The 21,316-nt window shown below is 38.8% G+C and overlaps 1 protein-coding gene across 10 annotated transcripts in view; it reads right to left on the reverse strand.

Moving 5' to 3' along the window:
- Positions 1 to 654: 654 nt before the first annotated feature.
- EVA1A (eva-1 homolog A, regulator of programmed cell death) overlaps positions 655 to 21,316 on the reverse strand; it is a 64,240-nt gene continuing 43,578 nt past the window's right edge. For 6 of the 10 annotated variants that reach the window (XM_082642163.1, XM_082642158.1, XM_082642162.1 and 3 more), the window contains 2 exons: positions 16,411 to 16,582; positions 655 to 2,190 (listed from right to left, as the gene is read on the reverse strand). In XM_082642163.1, coding sequence (XP_082498289.1) covers positions 1,817 to 2,190; positions 16,411 to 16,456 — 420 coding nt within the window. In that variant the 5' untranslated portion in view covers positions 16,457 to 16,582 and the 3' untranslated portion in view covers positions 655 to 1,816. Of the gene's footprint in view, positions 2,191 to 16,410; positions 16,583 to 16,841; positions 16,933 to 17,794; positions 17,914 to 21,316 lie in introns of those variants that run through there. The other 4 variants (XM_082642161.1, XM_082642159.1, XM_082642156.1 and 1 more) reach the window with 2 other exon arrangements.

Raw genomic sequence — 21,316 nt, forward strand, 5'->3', positions numbered from 1 at the left:
AGATCACTCAAAAAGGTATAATCAAGCCAGCCATTGAGGGTTTCAAGCAAACTATTGCCCCCTTGGGAAACAGATATCTGTAATCGTTCAGTTCTTAAGACAGACTTCCAAGCCCTTATCACAGATAGTGAGTTCCCAAAGTAATAGAGTGTCCAGCTGAGGAAGTCTCCCAACCATCTTCTCAGGTATGATGACAAAGCCAATGAACCAGGGAAATCCAGTAGGAAGGCTCTGGAGCATCCAGACAGGCTGACTAAACAACCCACTGTATGGCCAGAGAAGGGATCCGACAGACCAATAGAATGCATTATTGCCGTCTATCAGGCTGGAGGATGCTGCTTCCTCCTCTGTAATCCATTTTTAAATGTGGTTCAGCCTTGCCCCTCTTCCTTCCTTACCAACTTCCCCTCTCAGTATGAGGCCACCATATTATTTCTAGCCTTAGGTAAGTCTTCTATTCCTCTATCAGCTTAACAATCGCTCAACTATACTGTAATCATAACAGAAACATACAGAAAATGAAAAGCCCCTAGGGGCCATTTCTCCATTCTCCAGTTTCTCACAATTCTCCAGCTATTTGAAGGGCCTGGCAAAAGACCATACCCAACTATATAAAAGGGCTGCTGTTTAGGGTAAGTGTAACCACAGAGATAAACATAAAACAAAAAAAGATCTTATGTAACATTTATTTATTTATTTATTTATTTATTTATTTATTTATTTATTTTTTTTTTGCGGTATGCGGGCCTCTCACTGCTGTGGCCCCTCCCGCTGCGGAGCACAGGCTCCGGACGCGCAGGCCCAGCGGCCACGGCTCACGGGCCCAGCCGCTCCGCGGCACATGGGATCCTCCCAGACCGGGGCACGAACCCGCATCCCCTGCATCGGCAGGCGGACTCTCAACCACTGCGCCACCAGGGAGGCCCTAACATTTATTTTTTATCCCAACTTAATTTTGGCTTTATTCCTCACCTCCCATTCCCATTCTTTTCTTAGAAATCCAAATGTTTTTTTTTAACAAATTGTTTAAAATCATGATTACCTAGAGTCATAACAAAATTTTCTTCTCTCCAAAAGGGGGAAAAACACAGCTTTTATTCTTGTGCTGCATTTTCAAATGCATGTAGCATTAACTGCATGTTAATATATTCTTTATAAGCTATTTAAAATAAAACCTTCATCCTTTGAGGTTACTGACATTTTTCTAGTTCACTGACACATCTCCTATAATACATTATTCATTTTCATGAGTGAAGTGGGAACTGTAATAAAAAATAGGATTTTAATCCCTGAGGTTGCCATTGCAACACAAGATCGAAAGAATAGACCTTTAACAATAAGCATTGATCATGCTATCTGGATCAAAATCACCTCCATAGCATGGAGTCATTTAGAAAGTTGCATTTACTGGGTTAAGTTAACCCTGCTCTTCCTAGCCCTCATGCTGTAATAATATTTCCTTTTGTAAAGAAATAACACATAGCAATGAAGTCTGCAGAAACTTCTGAGATCCTCAGAAATCAAGAGAAACCACAAGTTCCATTTCTCTAATCTCCATCCACATTGCTGGAGAAGGGTTTTCAGCACCATTCCAAGACCTGGAAAAGTTAATGAACCAACTTGGTTTTTCTATTTCTCCATAAATTTAGTCAAAAGGGAGAAATCAGTCCTCCTGGCTAGAAAATGGGAATGTCCTGCTTATCTCTGCCACCATAACATTAGCAGAGCTGCGTTCAACTCTTTGTGCCCGCCCTCCTTGTGGAACCCTTTCTCTACCAGGCGGCTAACAGTGGGGTGTGGATTCCTGCTCTTGCCCCTAGTAGTAGCGGTTCAGGCTCCTGGTGCCAGGAACCTCGGGCTGGCCATTCATCCAAATCTCCCTGATGATGCGTTCCCGCTCCTCTAGCCGCTGGGCACGCTCTAGCTCCTCGGCTGAGGTGAAGACGTTCTTGTTCAAAGTCCTCTCGAAGCGACGATGTCTCCTGACTGAGATGTCGGATGCTGCATAGGAGCTGCCATCCTCACTGTCGCTGCTGTTGCTGCTGCTTTCTTGGTCCTGCAGGAACTTCTTCTGGGGATGCTGCCGGCAGTCTGTGTGGCAAGAGATCCTCATCACCAAGGCAGCTACGGTGAGGACCAGCCCGATGCACACACCAGAGACAAAGTACAGAGCTGCTCGCTCAGGATTTTCTGGAAGAGGAGGAAGAAGAGAACATTTGAGAGATGACCACTATATATGCAGAGAGCAAATATGACTCCAGCACAGGATGCACGCCTCTCACCAGACCTCAAAGCTTTGATGGTTACAAATATTGCCTTTCCATGTGACAAATTGCATAATGTTTTCAAAATATAATTTTCAACAAATGGTGAATGTGGGTAAAGAGTGTATGGAATTCTCTTACTATTCCTGTAACTTAACTTCAAAATTATTTCAAAATGAAAAGTTAAAAAAAAGAAAAAATATTATTTAGCATTTACTAGAAACAAGTAACCGTGCCATTTACTTATACCAGAAAAATCTTTGCTCCTGAATTTGCTCCTGCAACCCCTTGAATTACCTTTTAATCATAGTTGTAGGTAACTTCTGAGATGACACCCCACCTCTTGGTATTCATATTCTTATGCAAGCCCTTCCCTCCAACGGCTGGACATAGTGGGCTGGACCTAGTGACTTACTTCTAACCCAAGACTGACTTCCAACTTACTCATGCTCTCTCTCTCTAACTTACTCACTTGCTTGCTCTGATGCAGTCAGTTCCCATGCTATGATCTGTACTACAGAGAGGACTGCATAGCGAGGAACTAAGGGTGGCTTCCAACAGCCTTCAAAGCTTGGAAGTGTATGAATATGTTTTGTGTATTTTAAATTTTATTTTGCTTAGCTGTATTTTTAAGTATTCTATTCTCATTGACATTACTTTTGTAATAAATAACATTATTTTACTTGAATTTAAAATTTTGAAGTGAATCATCCCCTGGTGGAGCATTGAGGTGGCCACAACCCTGGTCATGCAGCAGCCTTGTGGGACACCTTGAACCAGAGAACCCAGCTATGCCAATCCCAGATTCCTGACTTACAGAAACAGAGAGATAATTAATATGTGTTGTTTTGAGGTACAGATGGTCCCTGAATTGCAATGGCTAGACTTATGATTTTTTAACTTTACAGTGGAGTGAAAGCAATATGCACTCGAGTAGAATTTGTACTTCTAATTTTAAATGTTGATCTTTCCCTATGCTATCAACATGCAGTACAATACTCTCTCCTGATGCTGGGCAGCAGCAGTGAGCTGTACTCCCAGTCAGCCACATGATCACTTACAGCCATTCTGAACATAGACAACCATTCAATTTTTCACTTTCAGTACAGTAGTCAATAAATTACATGAGATATTAAACACTTTATTAAAAAATAAACTTTGTGTTAGATGATTTTGCCCAACTGCAGATTAATGTAAGTGTTCTGAGCACATTTGAGGTAGGTTAGGCTAAGCTATGATGTTCCACAGGTTAGGTGTATTAAATGCATTTTTGTCAATATCAAAAGAAAAAACCCAATCAAACAATGGGTAGAAGACCTAAATGAGACACTTCTCCAAAGAAGACCTTCAGATGGCCAAGAGGCACATGAAAAGATGCTCAACATCACTAATTATTAGAGATATAATTACATTGAGATATCACCTCACACCAGTCAGAATGGCCATCATCAAAATGTCTACAAACAATAAATGCTGGAAAGGGTGTGTAGAAAATGGAACTCTCCTACACTGTTGGTGGGAATGTAAATTGGTACAGCTACTATGGAGAACAGTATGTAAGTTCCTTAAAAAAAATAAAAATAGAGCTACCAATGAACCAGCAATCCCACTCCTGGGCATATATCTGGAGAAAACCATGGTTCGAAATGATAAATTCACCCCAATGTTCATTGCAGTGCTGCTTATAATAGCCAAGACTTGGAAGCAACCTACATGTCCATTGACAGATGAATGGATATATATATATATATATACACACACACACACACACACACACACACACACACACACACTGGAATATTACCCAATCATTACAAAAAATGAAATAATGCCATTTGCAGCAATATGGATGGACCTGGAGATTATCATACTAAGTAAAGTAAGTCAGACAGAGAAAAGACAAATATCATATGATATTGCTTATATGTAGAAGCAAAAAAATACGATACAAATGAGCTTATTTACAAAACAGAAACAGACTCACAGACTTAGAAAAAAACTTATGGTTACTAATGGGGAAAGGTGGAGGGGAGGGATAAATTGGAAGTGTGGGAATGACATATACAGATCTGTAATTTGCTGTGCAGCAATAGATAACTTATACAATCACAGATTGAAAGACAGTGTGGGCATTTTTGCATACCCTCATCAGGTTAATTTGTGGGGGAGTAATTTAAGCCCTTTCTTGGTGAGAGAAGAAAATAATCATTCTGCTGATGAGTAATATACTTAGTGGGCCCAGTGATGATCCCTGTACGATGTGTTCAACAGAATTGGAGGCTCTGAATGAAGAGCTCTCACCTTCTACATGTGAGAGCACTGAGACATGCCTGGCCTTGAGTCAAAGGGCATGGTCAATCAGACCAGACCCAAGATTGACATCAGCAAATTGAATCCATAATCTATATTCACCTGTAGGTATGAATCATAATGTATATATTGTTTTGTGGGTTTTTAAAGAATATAAGTGGAATCATATATGATTTATATTTGCTTTTTAAATTTAAGAATATTTCTTAGAGAGGTTTCAACATATGTCAATAGTATTCTTTTTGACTGCTGCATATTTTTCTGTAGTATAGACATCAAAGTTTAACCTTTTCCTTGTTGATAGCATATAAATTGTTTCCTATTTTTCACTATTACAATCAATGCTAAAGTCAGTATCTTTTTGTTCTTGTATATATCTCTTTATGCATTGCAGAATTATTTCTACAGGTTAGTTAATCTAGAAACAGAACAGCTGTATCAAAGGGCTTAGGCATTTTCAGGTTTTATACATTTCAAATTGTACCCAAAAAAGGTTCTATCAGTCTGAACACAGAATACTGAACACATGTGTTTATGATCCCTCCTTCTCTCTGAAACCTCCACTGAAATGACAGTGATGTGAGTAAAATATATACAAAGTATAGGTACAAAGAAAAGAATAGAGAAGAAAATAGAAAACACGCATAGTCCAATGTTTACTGCAAGGGAAGAAATGTATGCATATGATTGAATACCAAAAGGGACGATGTGAAATAAAAACTGTTTAAAGAAGAAAAAAGAAAACACGAAGAGTCAACATAAGAGTAGTCAACAAACCATGAAACATAGTAAAAAGGGACTGACATTAACATCATGGTAGTGTAAGACATCCTTCCTCTTTGTACAACTAATGAGGTATCTATCCATAAATCACAGTGCCTCCGTGGGAATTGTGTGATCTAATATCATATGCCAAGGGACCAGGGAGAAGTCTTGCTTACCTGTTCATCTGGTAATAGACAGACAAACCCTGGTTTGGGCTGCAGAATCAGCAGAGCGAGCAAACCTGCCTCAACAACTCCCAGCCATGATTGGGGAAAACCTGGAGAGTGCTGACTTGGGCCGATACCCACAGATGAGAGAGAATTTGTAAAATTCCAGCGCCCTGGAGGTGATTAGAGCACACCACTGGAGGGAAAACACACACACACACACACACACACACACACACACACGAGTTTGAATGCAGCAGAGAGGGAAAGAGGAACTTTTTCAGCTTTGCCCCTCTCCACAAGTTGACACAACAACAGACTGAACTATCCCGTGGTCACCTGTGCACAGGTGAAAAGGAGAGTACAGTGTGAGTGCCCGGCTACCCCAGCTCTGCTGGATGCTGCAAGAGAAATCCATTTTTCTCCAGCAACACTAGGAGTACTGGAAACAGGACCTCTATGACTGGGGGAAGGGAGAAGATCAGAAAAGGCTAATAAGAACATCAAAAGGCGTTAAAGGGGCATGGTTCCTGCTGTCTGTGCTCAGGGCTTCAGCAGGAAGTCCACTCAAGAGCCCCTGGGAGAACCTCAGCCAAGGATATCCCCACCAGCTGGTGGTTACCCCCAATGCCCCAAGTACTAAACCCACACCTCCCCTCACTCTGTGGTGTCTTCTTGTTTGCACTCAGATTGGCACCAGAAGTGAGCAGGGTGAATGGAATGCTATTAGAAAAATAGACCAGGATCTGTGGGCAAGAGAGAAAACACAAACTTGAGCTGTAGTGCTACCTTCTGGAAAAAACAAGAGAGATTTCTAGCAGCCAGCCAGGTGAGTTGTAAGAACCACAGAAGACATAAAAGCTTAAGAATTCTGCCACAGGAGGGAGCAAGAAGTACAGAGCAGGTGTATAAATACAAGGTCAGAGAGAACCCCAGATAGAACAGGATCAACAAGCAGTATACCCTATCTAGTAAAGATTTGAGGAGGTGTCTGAACTACAAGAAAGAGGAAGAATCAAGAAAACACATCATCACCAAAAGATAATAATCCTCAATAACTGAACTCAAAAGCAAAAAATCTTATAATCTACCTGATAAAGAATTCAAAATAGCTGTTTTGAGGAAACAGTGAGCTACAAGAAACACCGAAGACAATTCAATAAAATCAGGAAAAAATACATGTACAAAGTGAGAAATTTAGCAAAAAGTTAAAAACCATAAAAAGGAACCAAACAGAAATTGTGGAGCTGAATAATTTGATGATTAAAATGAAAAATGAAACAGAGAGAATCTGCAGCAGGGTAGATCAAATGGAAGACAAAATAAGCAACCAGGAAGACAGTAATTTTGAAATAACCCAATCAGAGGTGAACAGAGAAAAAAGAATGAAAAAGAGGAAAGAAAGTGTACATGATCTATGGGATTCAATCAAACATACAAATATATAGCATAACTGGAGTTCCAGAGGAGAAGAGAGGGGCAGAAAGTTTATTTAAGGAAACGCTAGCTGAGAACTTCACAAACCTAGGGAGAGTCTTAGACATCCAAGTTTATGAAACTAATAGATAATCCTACTATTTCAATGCAAAAGACCACCAAGAACATTATAATGAAATTGTCAAAAATCAAGGAAAAAGAGAGAATCCTTAAAAAGCCAGAGGAAGAAAGATAATAAACTTACAAAGGAATCCTCATTAGGCTATCAGAGGATTTATCAGCAGAAATGCTACAGGCCAGGAGAGAGTGGAATAACCTATTCAAATTGTTGAAAAAAAAATTGCCAGCCAAAGAATACTTTACCTGGCAAAATTATCCTTCAGATATGAAGGAGAAAATATGCTAATTAGTGACATGAAAACACATTAAAGTATACAACGCACTGGTAAAGGTAAATATACAATAAATATACAGTTTCAGATTTAGAAAACTCTAATTCTGTACTATGGTGCTGTGTTAACCACTTAACTGCAGTATAAAAGTTAAAGGAAAAGGGTACTAAAAATAACTAAAACCACTATAGTCTGTTAAAAAATACACAATATAAAAACAGGTAAATTGTGACATCAAAAATGTAAAGGGGTTAGTAAAATGGTGGAGGCTTTGTGATCGAAAAACTTTCATCTTTCACCAATTTGTATGCTGTTAGCTGTGGGCTTGTCATATATTACCTTTATTATACTGCAATATATTCCTTTTATACCCAAGTTGTTGAGGGTTTATCATTAAAGAAAGTTGTATTTTGTCAAATGCTTTTTCTGCATCTATTGGGATGATGAAGGAAACAGGAGATGACATCACCATCTTAAAGAGATAGCTGCATTCCCATGTTTATGGCAGCATTATTCACAATAACCAAATTATGGAAACAACCTAAGTATCTATCAACAGATGAATGGATAAAGAAAATGTGATATATATTACAGCATTATTCAGTCATAAAAAAAGAAGGAGACCCTGCCATTTATAACATGGATGGACCTCAAGGGCATTATGCTAAAATGAAATAAGCCAGACAAAGGCAAATAATATATGATATCAGTAACATGTGGAATCTAAAAATGTTGAACTCATAAAAACAGAGTAGAACACTGGTTACCAGGGGCTGTGGGGTGGAGGAACTGGGAATATGTTGTTTAAAGGTACACATTAGCAACTTGTAGATAAATAAGTCCTGGAGACCTAATACACAGCATAGTCATTATAGACAACAATATTGTATTATAGACTTCAAAGTTGCTTAGACACTAGATCTTAATTGTTCTCACCAGAAAAAAAGAAGATAGTAATTATATGACGTGAAAGAGGTGTTAGCTAATGCTACAATGGTGATCATACTGCAATACAGAAATGTATCAAAGCAACATGTTCTCACCTTAAATCTATACAATGTTCTATGTCAAATTGTATCTCATTTAAAGAAAGAAAGGAAGGGAGGGAGGGAGAGAGAGAGAAGGGAGGGAGAAAGAGAAGGGAAGGGAGAAAGAAAGAAAAGAAAGAAAGAAAGGAAGGAAGGAAGGAAGGAAGGAGGGAGGGAGGGAAGAAAAGAAAGAAAGGGAGAGAGAAGGAGGCTGAAACTGAACTCTGTCCAGATAATCAGCAAACACTGAGAGGACTGAGTGAGCTCTTTGCCTTGAGGAGCTTAACAGCCCAGCAGGGAAGATAGCCTTATCCGTTGCGGTACCAAAGGGAAGTACAACTATAGAAACATGAATAAAGATTTTTGGAAATGCAAAGGTGAGTGGAAAAGCTAAGTACAAATATGGGAATCTGAAAAGGCTTTCTAGAAAAGATGTACAAATCCATGCTTTTACCAGGGTGGAAAACCATCAGGCAGACCTGTATTTGAAGCCTCATCTCAGACTCTTCTTTTAAACAACGATAACACTACCAACTCTGCTGAATTGTGGTAAAGATATTACAAATGACAAGCATAAAGGGATTATCCCAGATCCTGGCAATAACTGATAACTTACTCTCACTCTATTTGTTTTTTCCCCCTCTTTCCCCTTCCTGCCTTCCTCCCTCCCTCTCTCCCTTCCTTCCTTCCCTCCTACCTTCCTACCCTCCTTTCTCTCTCTCTCTCTCTCCTCCTTCCCTTCCCTCCCTCCCTCTCTCTCATTCCTCTACCCATCTATCTGTTTTCCTACCTCTTTCCTTCTCTCCCTTATTCCCTTCCTTTCTTTTCTCATCCAATCCTCCCTTCCCTGTGAATTAATGTCTCTCTTTCACAACCTGCCCTCACCCCACCTATAACATAGGTTAACTTGAAGATGGTTACTGAACTGAATGTTGGAAACCACTATTCTCCCTCTAGCGTAACTAACAGGGTTTTCTCATACATCCTATAAGCAGTAAATTTGTGAAACTCTTTAAATGCCAATTTGGTAATACTTATCATAAATAATAATTATTATACATTTGATACAGCAATTCTACTTTTGATAATTTATTCTACAAATGCACTTGAACACGTATGTATGTCACGGTTATTTATTGCAGGTTTCTTGTCCTGTTTGAAAAGATTTGAACCATTCCCACTGGCTATGACTGGTTAAACTATGATTCATCTGTACAATGGAACAGTGTGTAGTTGTCTAAAAGAATGAGGAAGCTCTCTATACACTGATATTAAATACAATATTTTCAAAATACATTTTTCAGTGAAAAAAGTGAAGTACAAAACAGTATATAGGATATGCTACTTGTGTATAACAGTGGGGAAGGTGAGACTGTATGCTCATATTTTCTTATATCTGCACAAAGAACTCTGGAAAGATGCAGAGAAGCCCGGTATGGATCAAATATGGGGACTAGAAGTAAGAGACAGCTCTGGAGTAAGACCTCTTACTAGATGTCATTTTGTATTGTTTGATCACTGAGCAATATTCATTCACTAACTTGTTGAGCATCTAATAGGTGCCAGGCACTATTCTAGATGCTGAGAATGTGGCAGTAAATAAATGAAACACAAACCTCTGTGCTCTTGGGAGTTTACATTCTAGTAAGCTAGTAAGGAGATGGATAATAAAAAAGATAAATAAATAAAATAGGTGGTATGTTAGGTGGTGATAAGGAGAAAACAGAAAAAATAGGAAGGAAGATATGATATGTTAAATGTGTGCTGGAGGCAAGGAGAAGGAGGTAGACAAAGTGACCAAAAGGGATCTCACTGAGAAGGTGATTTTTAAAGAAAAATCTAAAAAGAATGGAAGAGTGAGGTGGAGAATGTATTATCACTTCAAAACATTAAATTAAAAAGAGAAATCATTCAGCTTAATCTTTCTAACAACCTTCCTAGAAGTTATTAATGAGGTTATTATGATTAATGAGATTATCCTCATTTTAAATTGTTATATTATGATACCAAGGGGTTGCTTTCAAGTAGTTAGAACAAGAAGTGTTTACTGCTCCAATCCAAGTGCTGAGATAGAGGAAACCAAACACGTGTAGGGAGAACACATGGATGTTTCTTAGGTGGATGGGCACCTAAGCCAGAGTAGGGAATAAGGGGAGAGGATGACTGAGAGAGTTCTAAAGACTGGGAAGGAGTTAGCCAGTCCAAGACTGAATGGAAGAATTCCTGGGTAAGGAAATAACTGTGCAGAAGAGATGAGAAAAGGCTAGGCAGGTGGTTTAGAATAATTGAAGTGAGGCATTGGTCAGGGAGGATTATAATTAAATAAGAGCATGGAGAAGTCAAGGTTAGACAATAAAAGCCCTGGTAAGCCAAATAAAAAACTGCAGATTGGAGTACCTCAAACCATCCCTAAGTCCCTTCCCTCTTGCTTGTCTCTATTCTAGCATGTTTTCTAAACCTTGGCACGACCTACATTTGAAAAGTTAATTCTTTGTCATAGGGGTTGTCCTGTGCATCATAGTATGTTTCTCCACCCACTAGATGATAATAGCAGCAACCCTCACCTGTTGTTATAGCCAAAAATGTGTCCAGACATTGGCAAAAATCTCCCTACTGTGCAAAATTACACTGGATTATGAACCACTGGTCTGGAAGTTGAAAAGGCTAGTATTCTCATTTTTCCAGCCTCTCTTACAGCTAGAAATGGCCATATGACACAGGTCTAGCCAATGAAACATGAGATGAGGTCGACTGGAACCTCCTTCCTTTTTCATCCGTCTTTCAATCTTGAATCAAAAGGCAGGAGCAACAGCAGCCACTTTGCAGCCATGAGATGACAAGTATAAAAAAAAGGCCATGAGAATCACAGAGAATCTGACCCCTACATTTTTGAGCTAATGCTAGCAACCACCTACCTCCAGACTTCTTGTTATGTGGGTAAGATAACTCCTATGTGTTTAGGCCACCAAATTGAAGGTTTCTACTATTTGCAGCTGAAAACAACTCTATCTGTTAAACCATAAAAAAGTGTTTGGATTTTATCCTTGATATAACGAAGATCCACAAAGAGATTCTAATAAGTAAAAAGAATTGCATCATCACATCTACATTTTAGAAACATCATTTCACTACAAAACATGTATTGGAGGTTAGTAGACCATAGAAAATGCCATTATGGCAAAGCAGGCAAAAACATGAATGAGCTTAAACCAACTCAGTTACAGTGGGAATAAAGTAGAAGTGAGGCATTTCAGGGACATTGAAAGGTGAAATGGACCAACTGTAAGTGATTGGATATGGGCAGTGAAGAAGATGCATCAAAGGCTAAAAATCATATTTCTAGTATAGGTGATGCCCTAGATGGTACACAAAATAAGGAGTATATTTAATTTGCAAACAATGCTACTGATAAGGGATTAATTTCCAAAATATACAAACAGCTCATACAGCTTAATATCAAAAAAACAAAAACCCAATAAAAAAATGGGCAGAAGACCTAAATAGACATTTCTCCAGAGAAGACATACAGATGGCCAACAAACACATGAAAAGATACTCCACATCACTAATTATTAGAGAAGTGCAAATCAAAACTCCAATGAGGTATTACCTCACACCAGTCAGAATGGCCATCATTAAAAAGTCTATAAATAATAAATGAGGGAGAGAGTTTGGAGAAAAAAGAACCCTCCTACACTGTTGATGAGAATGTTAGTTGGTACAGCCACTATGGAGAACATTATGGAGGTTCCTTAAAAAACTAAAAATAGTTACCATGTGATCCTACAATCCCACTCTTGGGCATATATCTGGAGAAAACTCTAATCAAAAAGGTATATGCGGGCCTCCCTGGTGGCGCAGTGGTTGAGAGTCCGCCTGCCGATGCAGGGGATACGGGTTCGTGCCCCGGTCTGGGGGGATCCCATGTGCCACGGAGCGGCTGGGCCCGTGAGCCATGGCCGCTGGGCCTGCGCATCCGGAGCCTGTGCTCCGCAATGGGAGAGGCCACAACAGTGAGAGGCCCGCATACCACAAAAAAAAAAAAAAAAAAAAGGTATATGCACCCCAATATTCATAGCAGCACTATTTACAATAGCCAAGACATGAAGCAACCTAAATGTCCACTGACAGATGAATGGATAAAGATGTGGTATATATATATATATATATATATATATATATATATATACACACAATGGGATATTACTCAGCCATAAAAAAAGAATGAAATGATGTTATTTTCAGCAACATGGATGGACCTAGAAATCATCATACTAGTGAAGCAAATCAGAAAGAGAAAGACAAATATCATATGATATCACTTATATGTGGAATCTAAAAAAATGATACAAGTGAACTTATTTACAAAACAGAAATAGACTCACAGACATAGAAAACAAACTTATTACCAAAGGGGAAAGGTGGGGAGGGATAAATGAGAAGTCTGGGATTAACATATACACACTACTATATATAAAATAGGTAAACAACAAGGTCCTACTGTATAGCACAGGGAACTATACTCAATATCTTGTGATAACCTATAATGGAAAAGAATCTGAAAAAGAATATATATATATATATATATATATATATATATATATATTCTTTTTATATATATAAAATATATACATTCTTTTACATGTGAAAAAAATATATTTAAATATATATTTTTTATATATTACATATATTATACATATTATATATATATATATATCTGAGTCACTTTGCTGTATACTTGAAACTAACAGAAAATTGTAAATGAACTATAGTTCAATTTTTAAAAAAGAAGCATATTTAAAGGGGACAATATTCCATTCCAGGCCAGGTTCAATTTGAAACACTTATGGCACATCTAAGTGATAACGTTCAGGTCATTTAGATACTCAGCTAGAGAAGTCAGAAAAGAGTAAGGCAGTGGTAATTATATATATATATATATATATATATATATATATATATATATATATATATATATATATACACACACACACACACATATATATATATTTCAAAATTTTAAATTTCAATAAAATAACATTACTTATTACAAAGCTAATATCAATGAAGTATAGAACACTTATACATACATCTAAGCAAAAGAGAATTAAAAATCCACAGACACATACTCATAAAATCCCAGCATCCAGATATAGTTTGTAGTAAAATGTGGTTATATATACATGTGAATATACACATATAATGGGATTATACTGTATATGCTGTGTGGTAACAGGCTTTGTTTACTTAACAGCACATCATAAACATCTTTCTATTTAAATTAATATTCACCTACATTTTTTTTTACTATTATAAACAGTTCTGAGATAAACTGTCTGCACAGTAAAATTTTGACCCATATCCCTAATTATTTCATTAGGATAAATTCCTAGTTGTGGAATTGCTGACTAAATGCTATATGTAGTTTTAAGGCTTTTGACATTTGTTCCCAAATCATTTTCTAGAGAGGCTGTAGCAATTTATAATCCCATCAGCAATATGTGCAAGTACTCATCTCCCTACACTTCCTCCAAAATTGAAATTATAAATGTAATCACACAAATATTTGAGAATTGTATAAAATTAAAATGTTAACCTCACTGTTGGCTTCATTTTGCATTTGTTTAATTACTAGACATTGAGCTGCTTATGTTTTACCAGTAATCTGTATTTTTTCTTTGGAAAACTGCTGATTCTTATCCTTTGTCCACTTTTCTTTTGGGACACTTATCCTTTGTTGATTTGTAAGAGCTCTTTATATATTAACTTTAACCCTTCTTCATTAATGCTGCCTTTTCTTCTTAGTTTGCATTTGCCAACTACGGGTACATTTTGATAAACAGATATTTTAAATTATACCTTGGTCAAGGCTTAAAATGGGCATTGTGAAGAATGGGAGCAAGATGTATCCAAAAGTAAATAGAAAAAATGACGCAGTATTACAAAGCCTCAGCTAAGGCCAAATTCCATGAATTTCTTAATGGTTTCAATCTGCAAAGTTGTAACAGTGTTTGGTTACTTGAGTGCAGAGGGAGAAAGGGGAGAAAGAAGGGTTTACTTAAGAGTTGGGATTTTGCCTGTTGGTTTAATCAGAAACTAGACAAAGGAATAAGGGAGTTATGTGTATTAGCAAGTGTGTTCCTGAAATGATGGACCACATGGATGAGGCAACTGATAAACTGGGAGAAAATAGGAGCAGTTAGGGGCTGTTATCTTCACCTTTATATTTTAAAGTTTTAAATTCATTTCCTTTATAGCCAGGCAGTGTTCTGAATCACACTCAGAATGAATTTTTAGCCACCAAGTCTATTTACTTGATCTAATGAATTTTATTTTAGACACTCCACTTTCCATTTCCTTTCCTTCTCTTTTTATCTCAGCCCGTATTTACTTAAAAGAAGCATTATCTTCCTGCATCCTATGCAATATTTAATTCCAGAATATGGAGCGGGAAGAAAAAAGGTTGAAGGGGAGAGAAAAACAGGGCCATGAACCCTTTCACCTTAACAAGATCATAAGACACATGGTAAACACCAGGGCATTCAATGATCACAACTCAGGGTCATCCTGGCCAAAATGGAAAGCCGCCAGGTATTTCTTGTGCTGAGTAGAGTTCCAAAGTCCAGAAGCCTGTTTGCTCTCACCCAAGATATTTTCTTACAACAGCTTATTTGCAAGTGTCATCTGAGGCCTGGAAACTCCAGACCCTCCCTGCCACACCCCACTTCGTTTTGGGGTGTCCTCACTATAGAGTTGAGGAGATCATCAATTTAACTGCTTGTGAAAACATGATACCAGAGTTTCAAACATCTCTTTTCTAGCTCCAGTGTCCTTTCTCTCCAGAACAGCCTAGAAGAAAGAGCAGAACTGAGATTCCTCCGATGTGTGGGTGCCCAGGTAAGGAGGCCCCAGGTACTGAACTTCCTTTGGGAGGTGAGGAGCTGACTGATGACCTGAGCCTTTGCTGATCTGAAAAGGGAGAACCCTGGACTTGAGGCATGTGAAGACTACATGCTGCATCTTGCCAACCACAAAGGAGCCAGCCAGGCTCCTGAGAAGTCCTCCTTTCTAAAATCAGGTTGCACGTCATCCAAGATGCTCTCTCAACAAAAAGCCATGAACTTCCTTATCCTCAACCCTAGCTCAGATTTGCCATTGTAAATAGAAGTGTCAGGTTTTGCACCTGAACTCTGAGGTCACCACATATCAACCCTGACCAGAGAACTAGAAAGTAAAACCAGTCCCCCAGGGGAAATCTAATCAGAACCTCAGTCCCTTCCTTTTATACAACAGAGACATAAGGCCAAATAAAATAAAGAAAAGCAAACTACCAAAACCTTAAAAACTCACTCAAGCAGCAGAAAATCAATTTGGTCATTCAAACTATTCAGCATTTTCATGTATTTTTTTAAGTTTCAGGTTTATTGGGTACATTTTCATGTATTTTTAAATGACTCCTTTTATATGAACAGCACCCTGTTCTCAAGAAATGATCTTGAGGAGAAAGTCAGCCATCTTTCTAAAAGAAACAACTGTGAACCAAGGAGGGAACAAATATCAGACTCACATACTTTCTGTCTCCATGTCTCCCAGAAGGTTATCAAACTTCTCACACAACCCCTCAAACACAGACTACACATAAACACACACACACACACACACACACACACACACACACACACACACACTGGGTGGAGTTGAGAACCACTGCATAGAAATAATCAGGCTGAGGATACTCCACTCTGGCCTTACATATCAGAGTTAAATGCTTAATGACAGAAGCCAACAGTAGCCCCAGGCTACTTGATTCACTGGAGCCCAAAAGGAAACCAAACATTTTTCAGAAAGATAAAGCTCTTAGAACCCCCCATTTGCCAAATTAGAGAAAGCTTAAGTTTCAAACCAGAAAATTTTTCATCTCAAAACTCAGTACCACAGAGCCCCTCTGTTATGAGGGGCATTTCTCTCCTGAGTATAAGACCACCCAGGAGATAGCTCTACCCAGCCCCAGGCCTCAGACGTGGCCCAGCTGAGACTGAACAACTACCTGAGACAAAGGAATAGGCCTCTAGGATATTGCTGAGCAGAGCCATGTCCACGAACTCGGGGATCACCAGCTGCGTGTTGTGGCAGATGGGCAGCCTCGACGTGACATCCAGAAAAGGCCTCCTGGAGATGCTTCAGCGGGATCAAGGTGGCTGCCCTCCCTCTCTTCTCTTCTGTTTGGGAACACAAAGTGAGTGATGAGAACACATTCTGATTTCCTGAGGCTGTGCTCCAGGTAGCCTGGGCTCAAGAACAAAAACCAGTCCAACCTTCCCAGCCAGGAGGCTGCAAAGATCTGAGATCTTGTACTCTGTGCTCTAACAGCTTCTTGGCTTTCAAAGCAGCAGCAACTCCTTAAATCTGTCTTTCCTGGCCTTTCTCCTTTCTCTTCCCCATCTCCTCCCAATTTCCCATTTTAACACGTCTCCTCACCTTTCCTTGATCCTTTTTATTTCAATCTTCCTGGTTTGCCTATGAGGTTCAGTCCATCATCACTTTATTCACTGCATTTTAAACCCAAGCCACAGCCTGCTTTTCACCCGGCTCTGTTTTCCCCTGTACTGATGGCACTTGTGTACTTTGATCAGTTTGCTTCATCCCACGTATCACCAAATGTGCATTCTTGGCGATGGGTTAGAGCTGACTATTTCAGAACTCCCAAAGTGGTTCCGGTTCTAAAATGCCCCCAAGAACTTGGGAGCTCAAGGCTGCTACCTGCCCTTAGCTCCATGACTCCACCTGTGACTGTGATGGGCCAACCAAACACACATGCACTGCCACAAAAGGCCCATCAAAGGAACTGATCACCAGAGTTTAGAACAGGAACTTGGGATCTCAGTATTCAGTGGCCCAGCCTCTGGCTGGGGGAGCACATTCTTTCCCCAGCTGCTGCTGCTGTTCAGAACCAGCATTATCATTACCTATTCAGTGAAGCCCTGGCAGAGAGCTGAGGATTTCAAGTGGCAAACCTCTTAATGACTCCTATTCAGTGCCACTCTATCTGAACACAGGGAACTGAGTCACAGGGTATGGAAAGATGTCAGGTTAGGGAAGGCTAGGGAAGAAGAAGGTTCCAGTCCTTTCAGAAGAAACAGGTTCTCAGGTGGGTCACAGACATTGGTAACATGGATCACATTTAGAGGGCTTGGAGAGCTGCAATTCCATAGGTGGATGGAATGGGTCACAACAGATAAGGCAACTCTCACTTTGGTGAATTCCAGTGGGCTCAGGGAAGACAAGAGCAAGAAAAGACAGACCAACCCATAGGTAGGACAGAAACGAACACAAGGTCCTTGGAGCAGCCAGAGGCCCAGAGAGTGGCAGATGAGGAGTGGGAGCCTGGGGGCTCTGAGAAAGGGCTAGCTATTGCTGAGGGACCCCTGTACCTCTGAGTCTTCAACAGCCATTTGAGTTCCTAAAAGGTGACAACTGATGATACAGGTGAAGACTTGGAACCACCACCCTGAGTTCAGAAACTGCTCTGCAGGTCTGAGGACTTCAGAACCTAGGAAGAGAGTGAAGCCACTGGAATATTTCTGAGTATATAGTAGGACAAAGCTGTTTCAGGTCCATTCCCTCCTTCCTATCCCCACTAATCCTACTATAGTGCAAGTCTCATCATTTTATTTATGTGAGTTTTCCAACAGTCTCCTATCTGATGCTTCTGCAAATACCTCTTCCTATTCAATCTAGCACCCACTTTTATCATCAGGGTTATCTTTATAAAGTACAAATCTGATTACTTCACTCCATAGTGCAACCCTTCATTAATGTTAAGAAGTTTAATCCCCATTAAACTTCTTAACACAAAACACATCCACTTTCACAATATCTGACCTCTATTTTGGCTCTTAATTCATCTCCTACCCAAGTCTACACTCTCACACATATACACAGAGATACAATTATGCCTAATGTTTCAACAATACCAGATTACTTTCAGTTCCCCAAATATACTAAGCTCTTTTATGTTTTCATGCTTTTAGCTGTGCCCTTCCTTTTGCCTAAATGTCCCTCCTCCCTGGCTAACGTTTCCTGTAAGAGAGAATTCAAAAGTTCTACTGTAGTCTCAAAATCCCAAAGACTTCCTTTTTTCAGAAATAGAAAAATCCATACTAAAATTCATATGGAATAACAAGCAATCCAAATTACTAAAACAATCCTAATAAAAAAAAAACAAAGCTGGAAGTCTCACACTTCCTCATTTCAAAACGTATTACAAAGCTACAGTAATCAAAACAGTGTTGTACTTGCATAAAGACAGGCATATGGATAAATGGAATAAAATGGAGAGCCCAGAAATAAAACCTTACATATGTGGTTAAATTACTTTCAACAAGAGACCATTCAATTTGGAAAGAATAGTCTTGTTGAGAAAACTGGATATCCACATGCAAGAGAATGAAGTTCAACCCTTATCTTACACCATATTAAAAAAATTAACTAAAAATGGATAAAAGACCTAAGCGGAAGAGCTAAAATTATAAAGCTCTTAGAAGAAAACATGGAGAAAGAGCTTCATGACACTGGATTTGGAAATGATTTCTTGGACTTGACACCAAAAGCACAGGCAACAAAATAAAAATAGATAAGTTGGACTACATCAAAACTTAAAACTTCTGTGCATCAAAGGATACAATCAACAGAGTGAAAAGCAACCCATGGAATGGGAGAAAATATTTGCAAATCATATATCTGATGAGGGATTAATATCTAGATTATAGAGAACTCCTACAACACAACAACAGCAAAAAACAAACAACTTGATTAAAAAATGGGCAAAGGATTTGAATAGACCTTTCTTCAAGGAAGATTCATGAATGGCCAATAAGCATATGAGAAGATGCTCAACGTCACTAATCATTAGGGAAACACAAATCAAAAACACAATGAGATACTACCCCACATCCATTAGGATGGCCACTATCAAAAACAAAACAAAACAAAACAGAAAATATCAAGTGTTGGAGAGGATTGGGGAGGAACCCTTGTACTGTTGATGGGAAGGTAAAATTGTGGAGAACTATGGAAAACAGTGTGGCAGTTTCTCAAAAAATTAAAAATAGAATTACCATATGATTCAGCAATTCACCTCTGAGTCTACACTCAAAAGAATTGAAAGCAGGGACTTGAACAGATTTTGTACACAAGTTATGATGAAGAACTATTATGGCAGCCTAAAGATAAATCAATCAAAGTGTCCCTCCACAGACAAATGGATAAACAAAATGTGGTATATGCATACAATGGAATATTATTCACAGCATTTATTTTTTTTAACATCTTTATTGGAGTATAATTGCTTTACAATGGTGTGTTAGTTTCTGCTTTATAACAAAGTGAATCAGTTATACATATACATATGTTCCCATATCTCTTCCCTCTTGTGTCTCCCTCCCTCCCACCCTCCCTATCCCACCCCTCTAGGTGGTCACAAAGCACCGAGCTGATCTCCCTGTGCTATGCGGCTGCTTCCCACTAGCTATCTATTTTACGTTTGGTAGTGTATATATTTCCATGCCACTCTCTCACTTTGTCACAGCTTACCCTTCCCCCTCCCCATATCCTCAAGTCTATGCTCTAGTAGGTCTGTGTCTTTATTCCCATCTTACCCCTAGTTTATTCCTGACCTTTTTTTTTTCTTAGATTCCATATATATGTGCTAGCATACAGTATTTGTCTTTCTCTTTCTGACTTACTTCACTCCATATGACAGACTCTAGGTCCATCCACCTCACTACAAATAACTCAGTTTCATTTCTTTTTATGGCTGAGTAATATTCCATTGTATATATGTGCCACATCTTCTTTATTCATCTGATGATGGACACTTAGGTTGCTTCCATCTCCTGGCTATTGTAAATAGAGCTGCAGTGAAGATTTTGGTACATGACTCTTTTTGAATTATGGTTTTCTCAGGGTATATGCCCAGTAGTGGGATTGCTGGGTCATACGGTAGTTCTATTTTTAGTTTTTTAAGGAACCTCCATACTGTTCTCCATAGTGGCTATCAAGTTACATTCCCATCAGCAGTGCAAGAGTGTTCCCTTTTCTCCACACCCTCTCCAGCATTTATTGTTTCTAGATATTTTGATGATGGCCATTCTGACTGGTGTGAGGTGATATCTCATTGTAGTTTTGATTTGCATTTCTCTAATGATTAATGATGTTGAGCATTCTTTCATGTGTTTGTTGGCAATCTGCATATCTTCTTTGGAGAAATGTCTATTTAGGTCTTCTGCCCATTTTTGGATTGGGTTGTTTGTTTTTTGTTATTGAGCTTGCATGAGCTGCTTGTAAATTTTGGAGATGAATCCTTTGTCAGTTGCTTCATTTGCAAATATTTTCTCCCATTCTGAGGGTTGTCTTTTGGTCTTGTTTATGGTTTCCTTTGCTGTGCAAAAGTTTTGAAGTTTCATTAGGTCCCATTTGTTTATTTTTGTTTTTATTTCCATTTCTGTAGGAGGTGGGTCAAAAAGGATCTTGCTGTGATTTATGTCATAGAGTGTTCTGCCTATGTTTTCCTCTAAGAGTTTGATAGTGTCTGACCTTACATTTAGGTGTTTAATCCATTTTGAGCTTATCTTTGTGTATGGTGTTAGGGAGTGTTCTAATCTCTTACTTTTACATGTACCTGTGAAATTCTGACACATGCACAACATGATGAACCTTGAGGACATTATGCTAAGTGAAGTAAGCCAGTCACAAAAGAACAAATATGGCATGATTCCACTTATATGAAGTACCTAGAGTAGTCAAATTCATAGACAGAAGGCAGAATAGTGGTTGTCAGGGGTTGGGAGAAGGGAGAAATAGGAAATTATTGTTTAATTGGTACAGAGTACAAAGTTTCAGTTTTACAAGATGAAAAGTGTTCTGGACATGGATAATGATAATGGTTGCACAAC

The sequence above is a fragment of the Mesoplodon mirus genome (genome assembly GCF_964341445.2).
Source record: "Mesoplodon mirus genome assembly, chromosome: 14".
NCBI lineage: Eukaryota > Metazoa > Chordata > Mammalia > Artiodactyla > Ziphiidae > Mesoplodon > Mesoplodon mirus.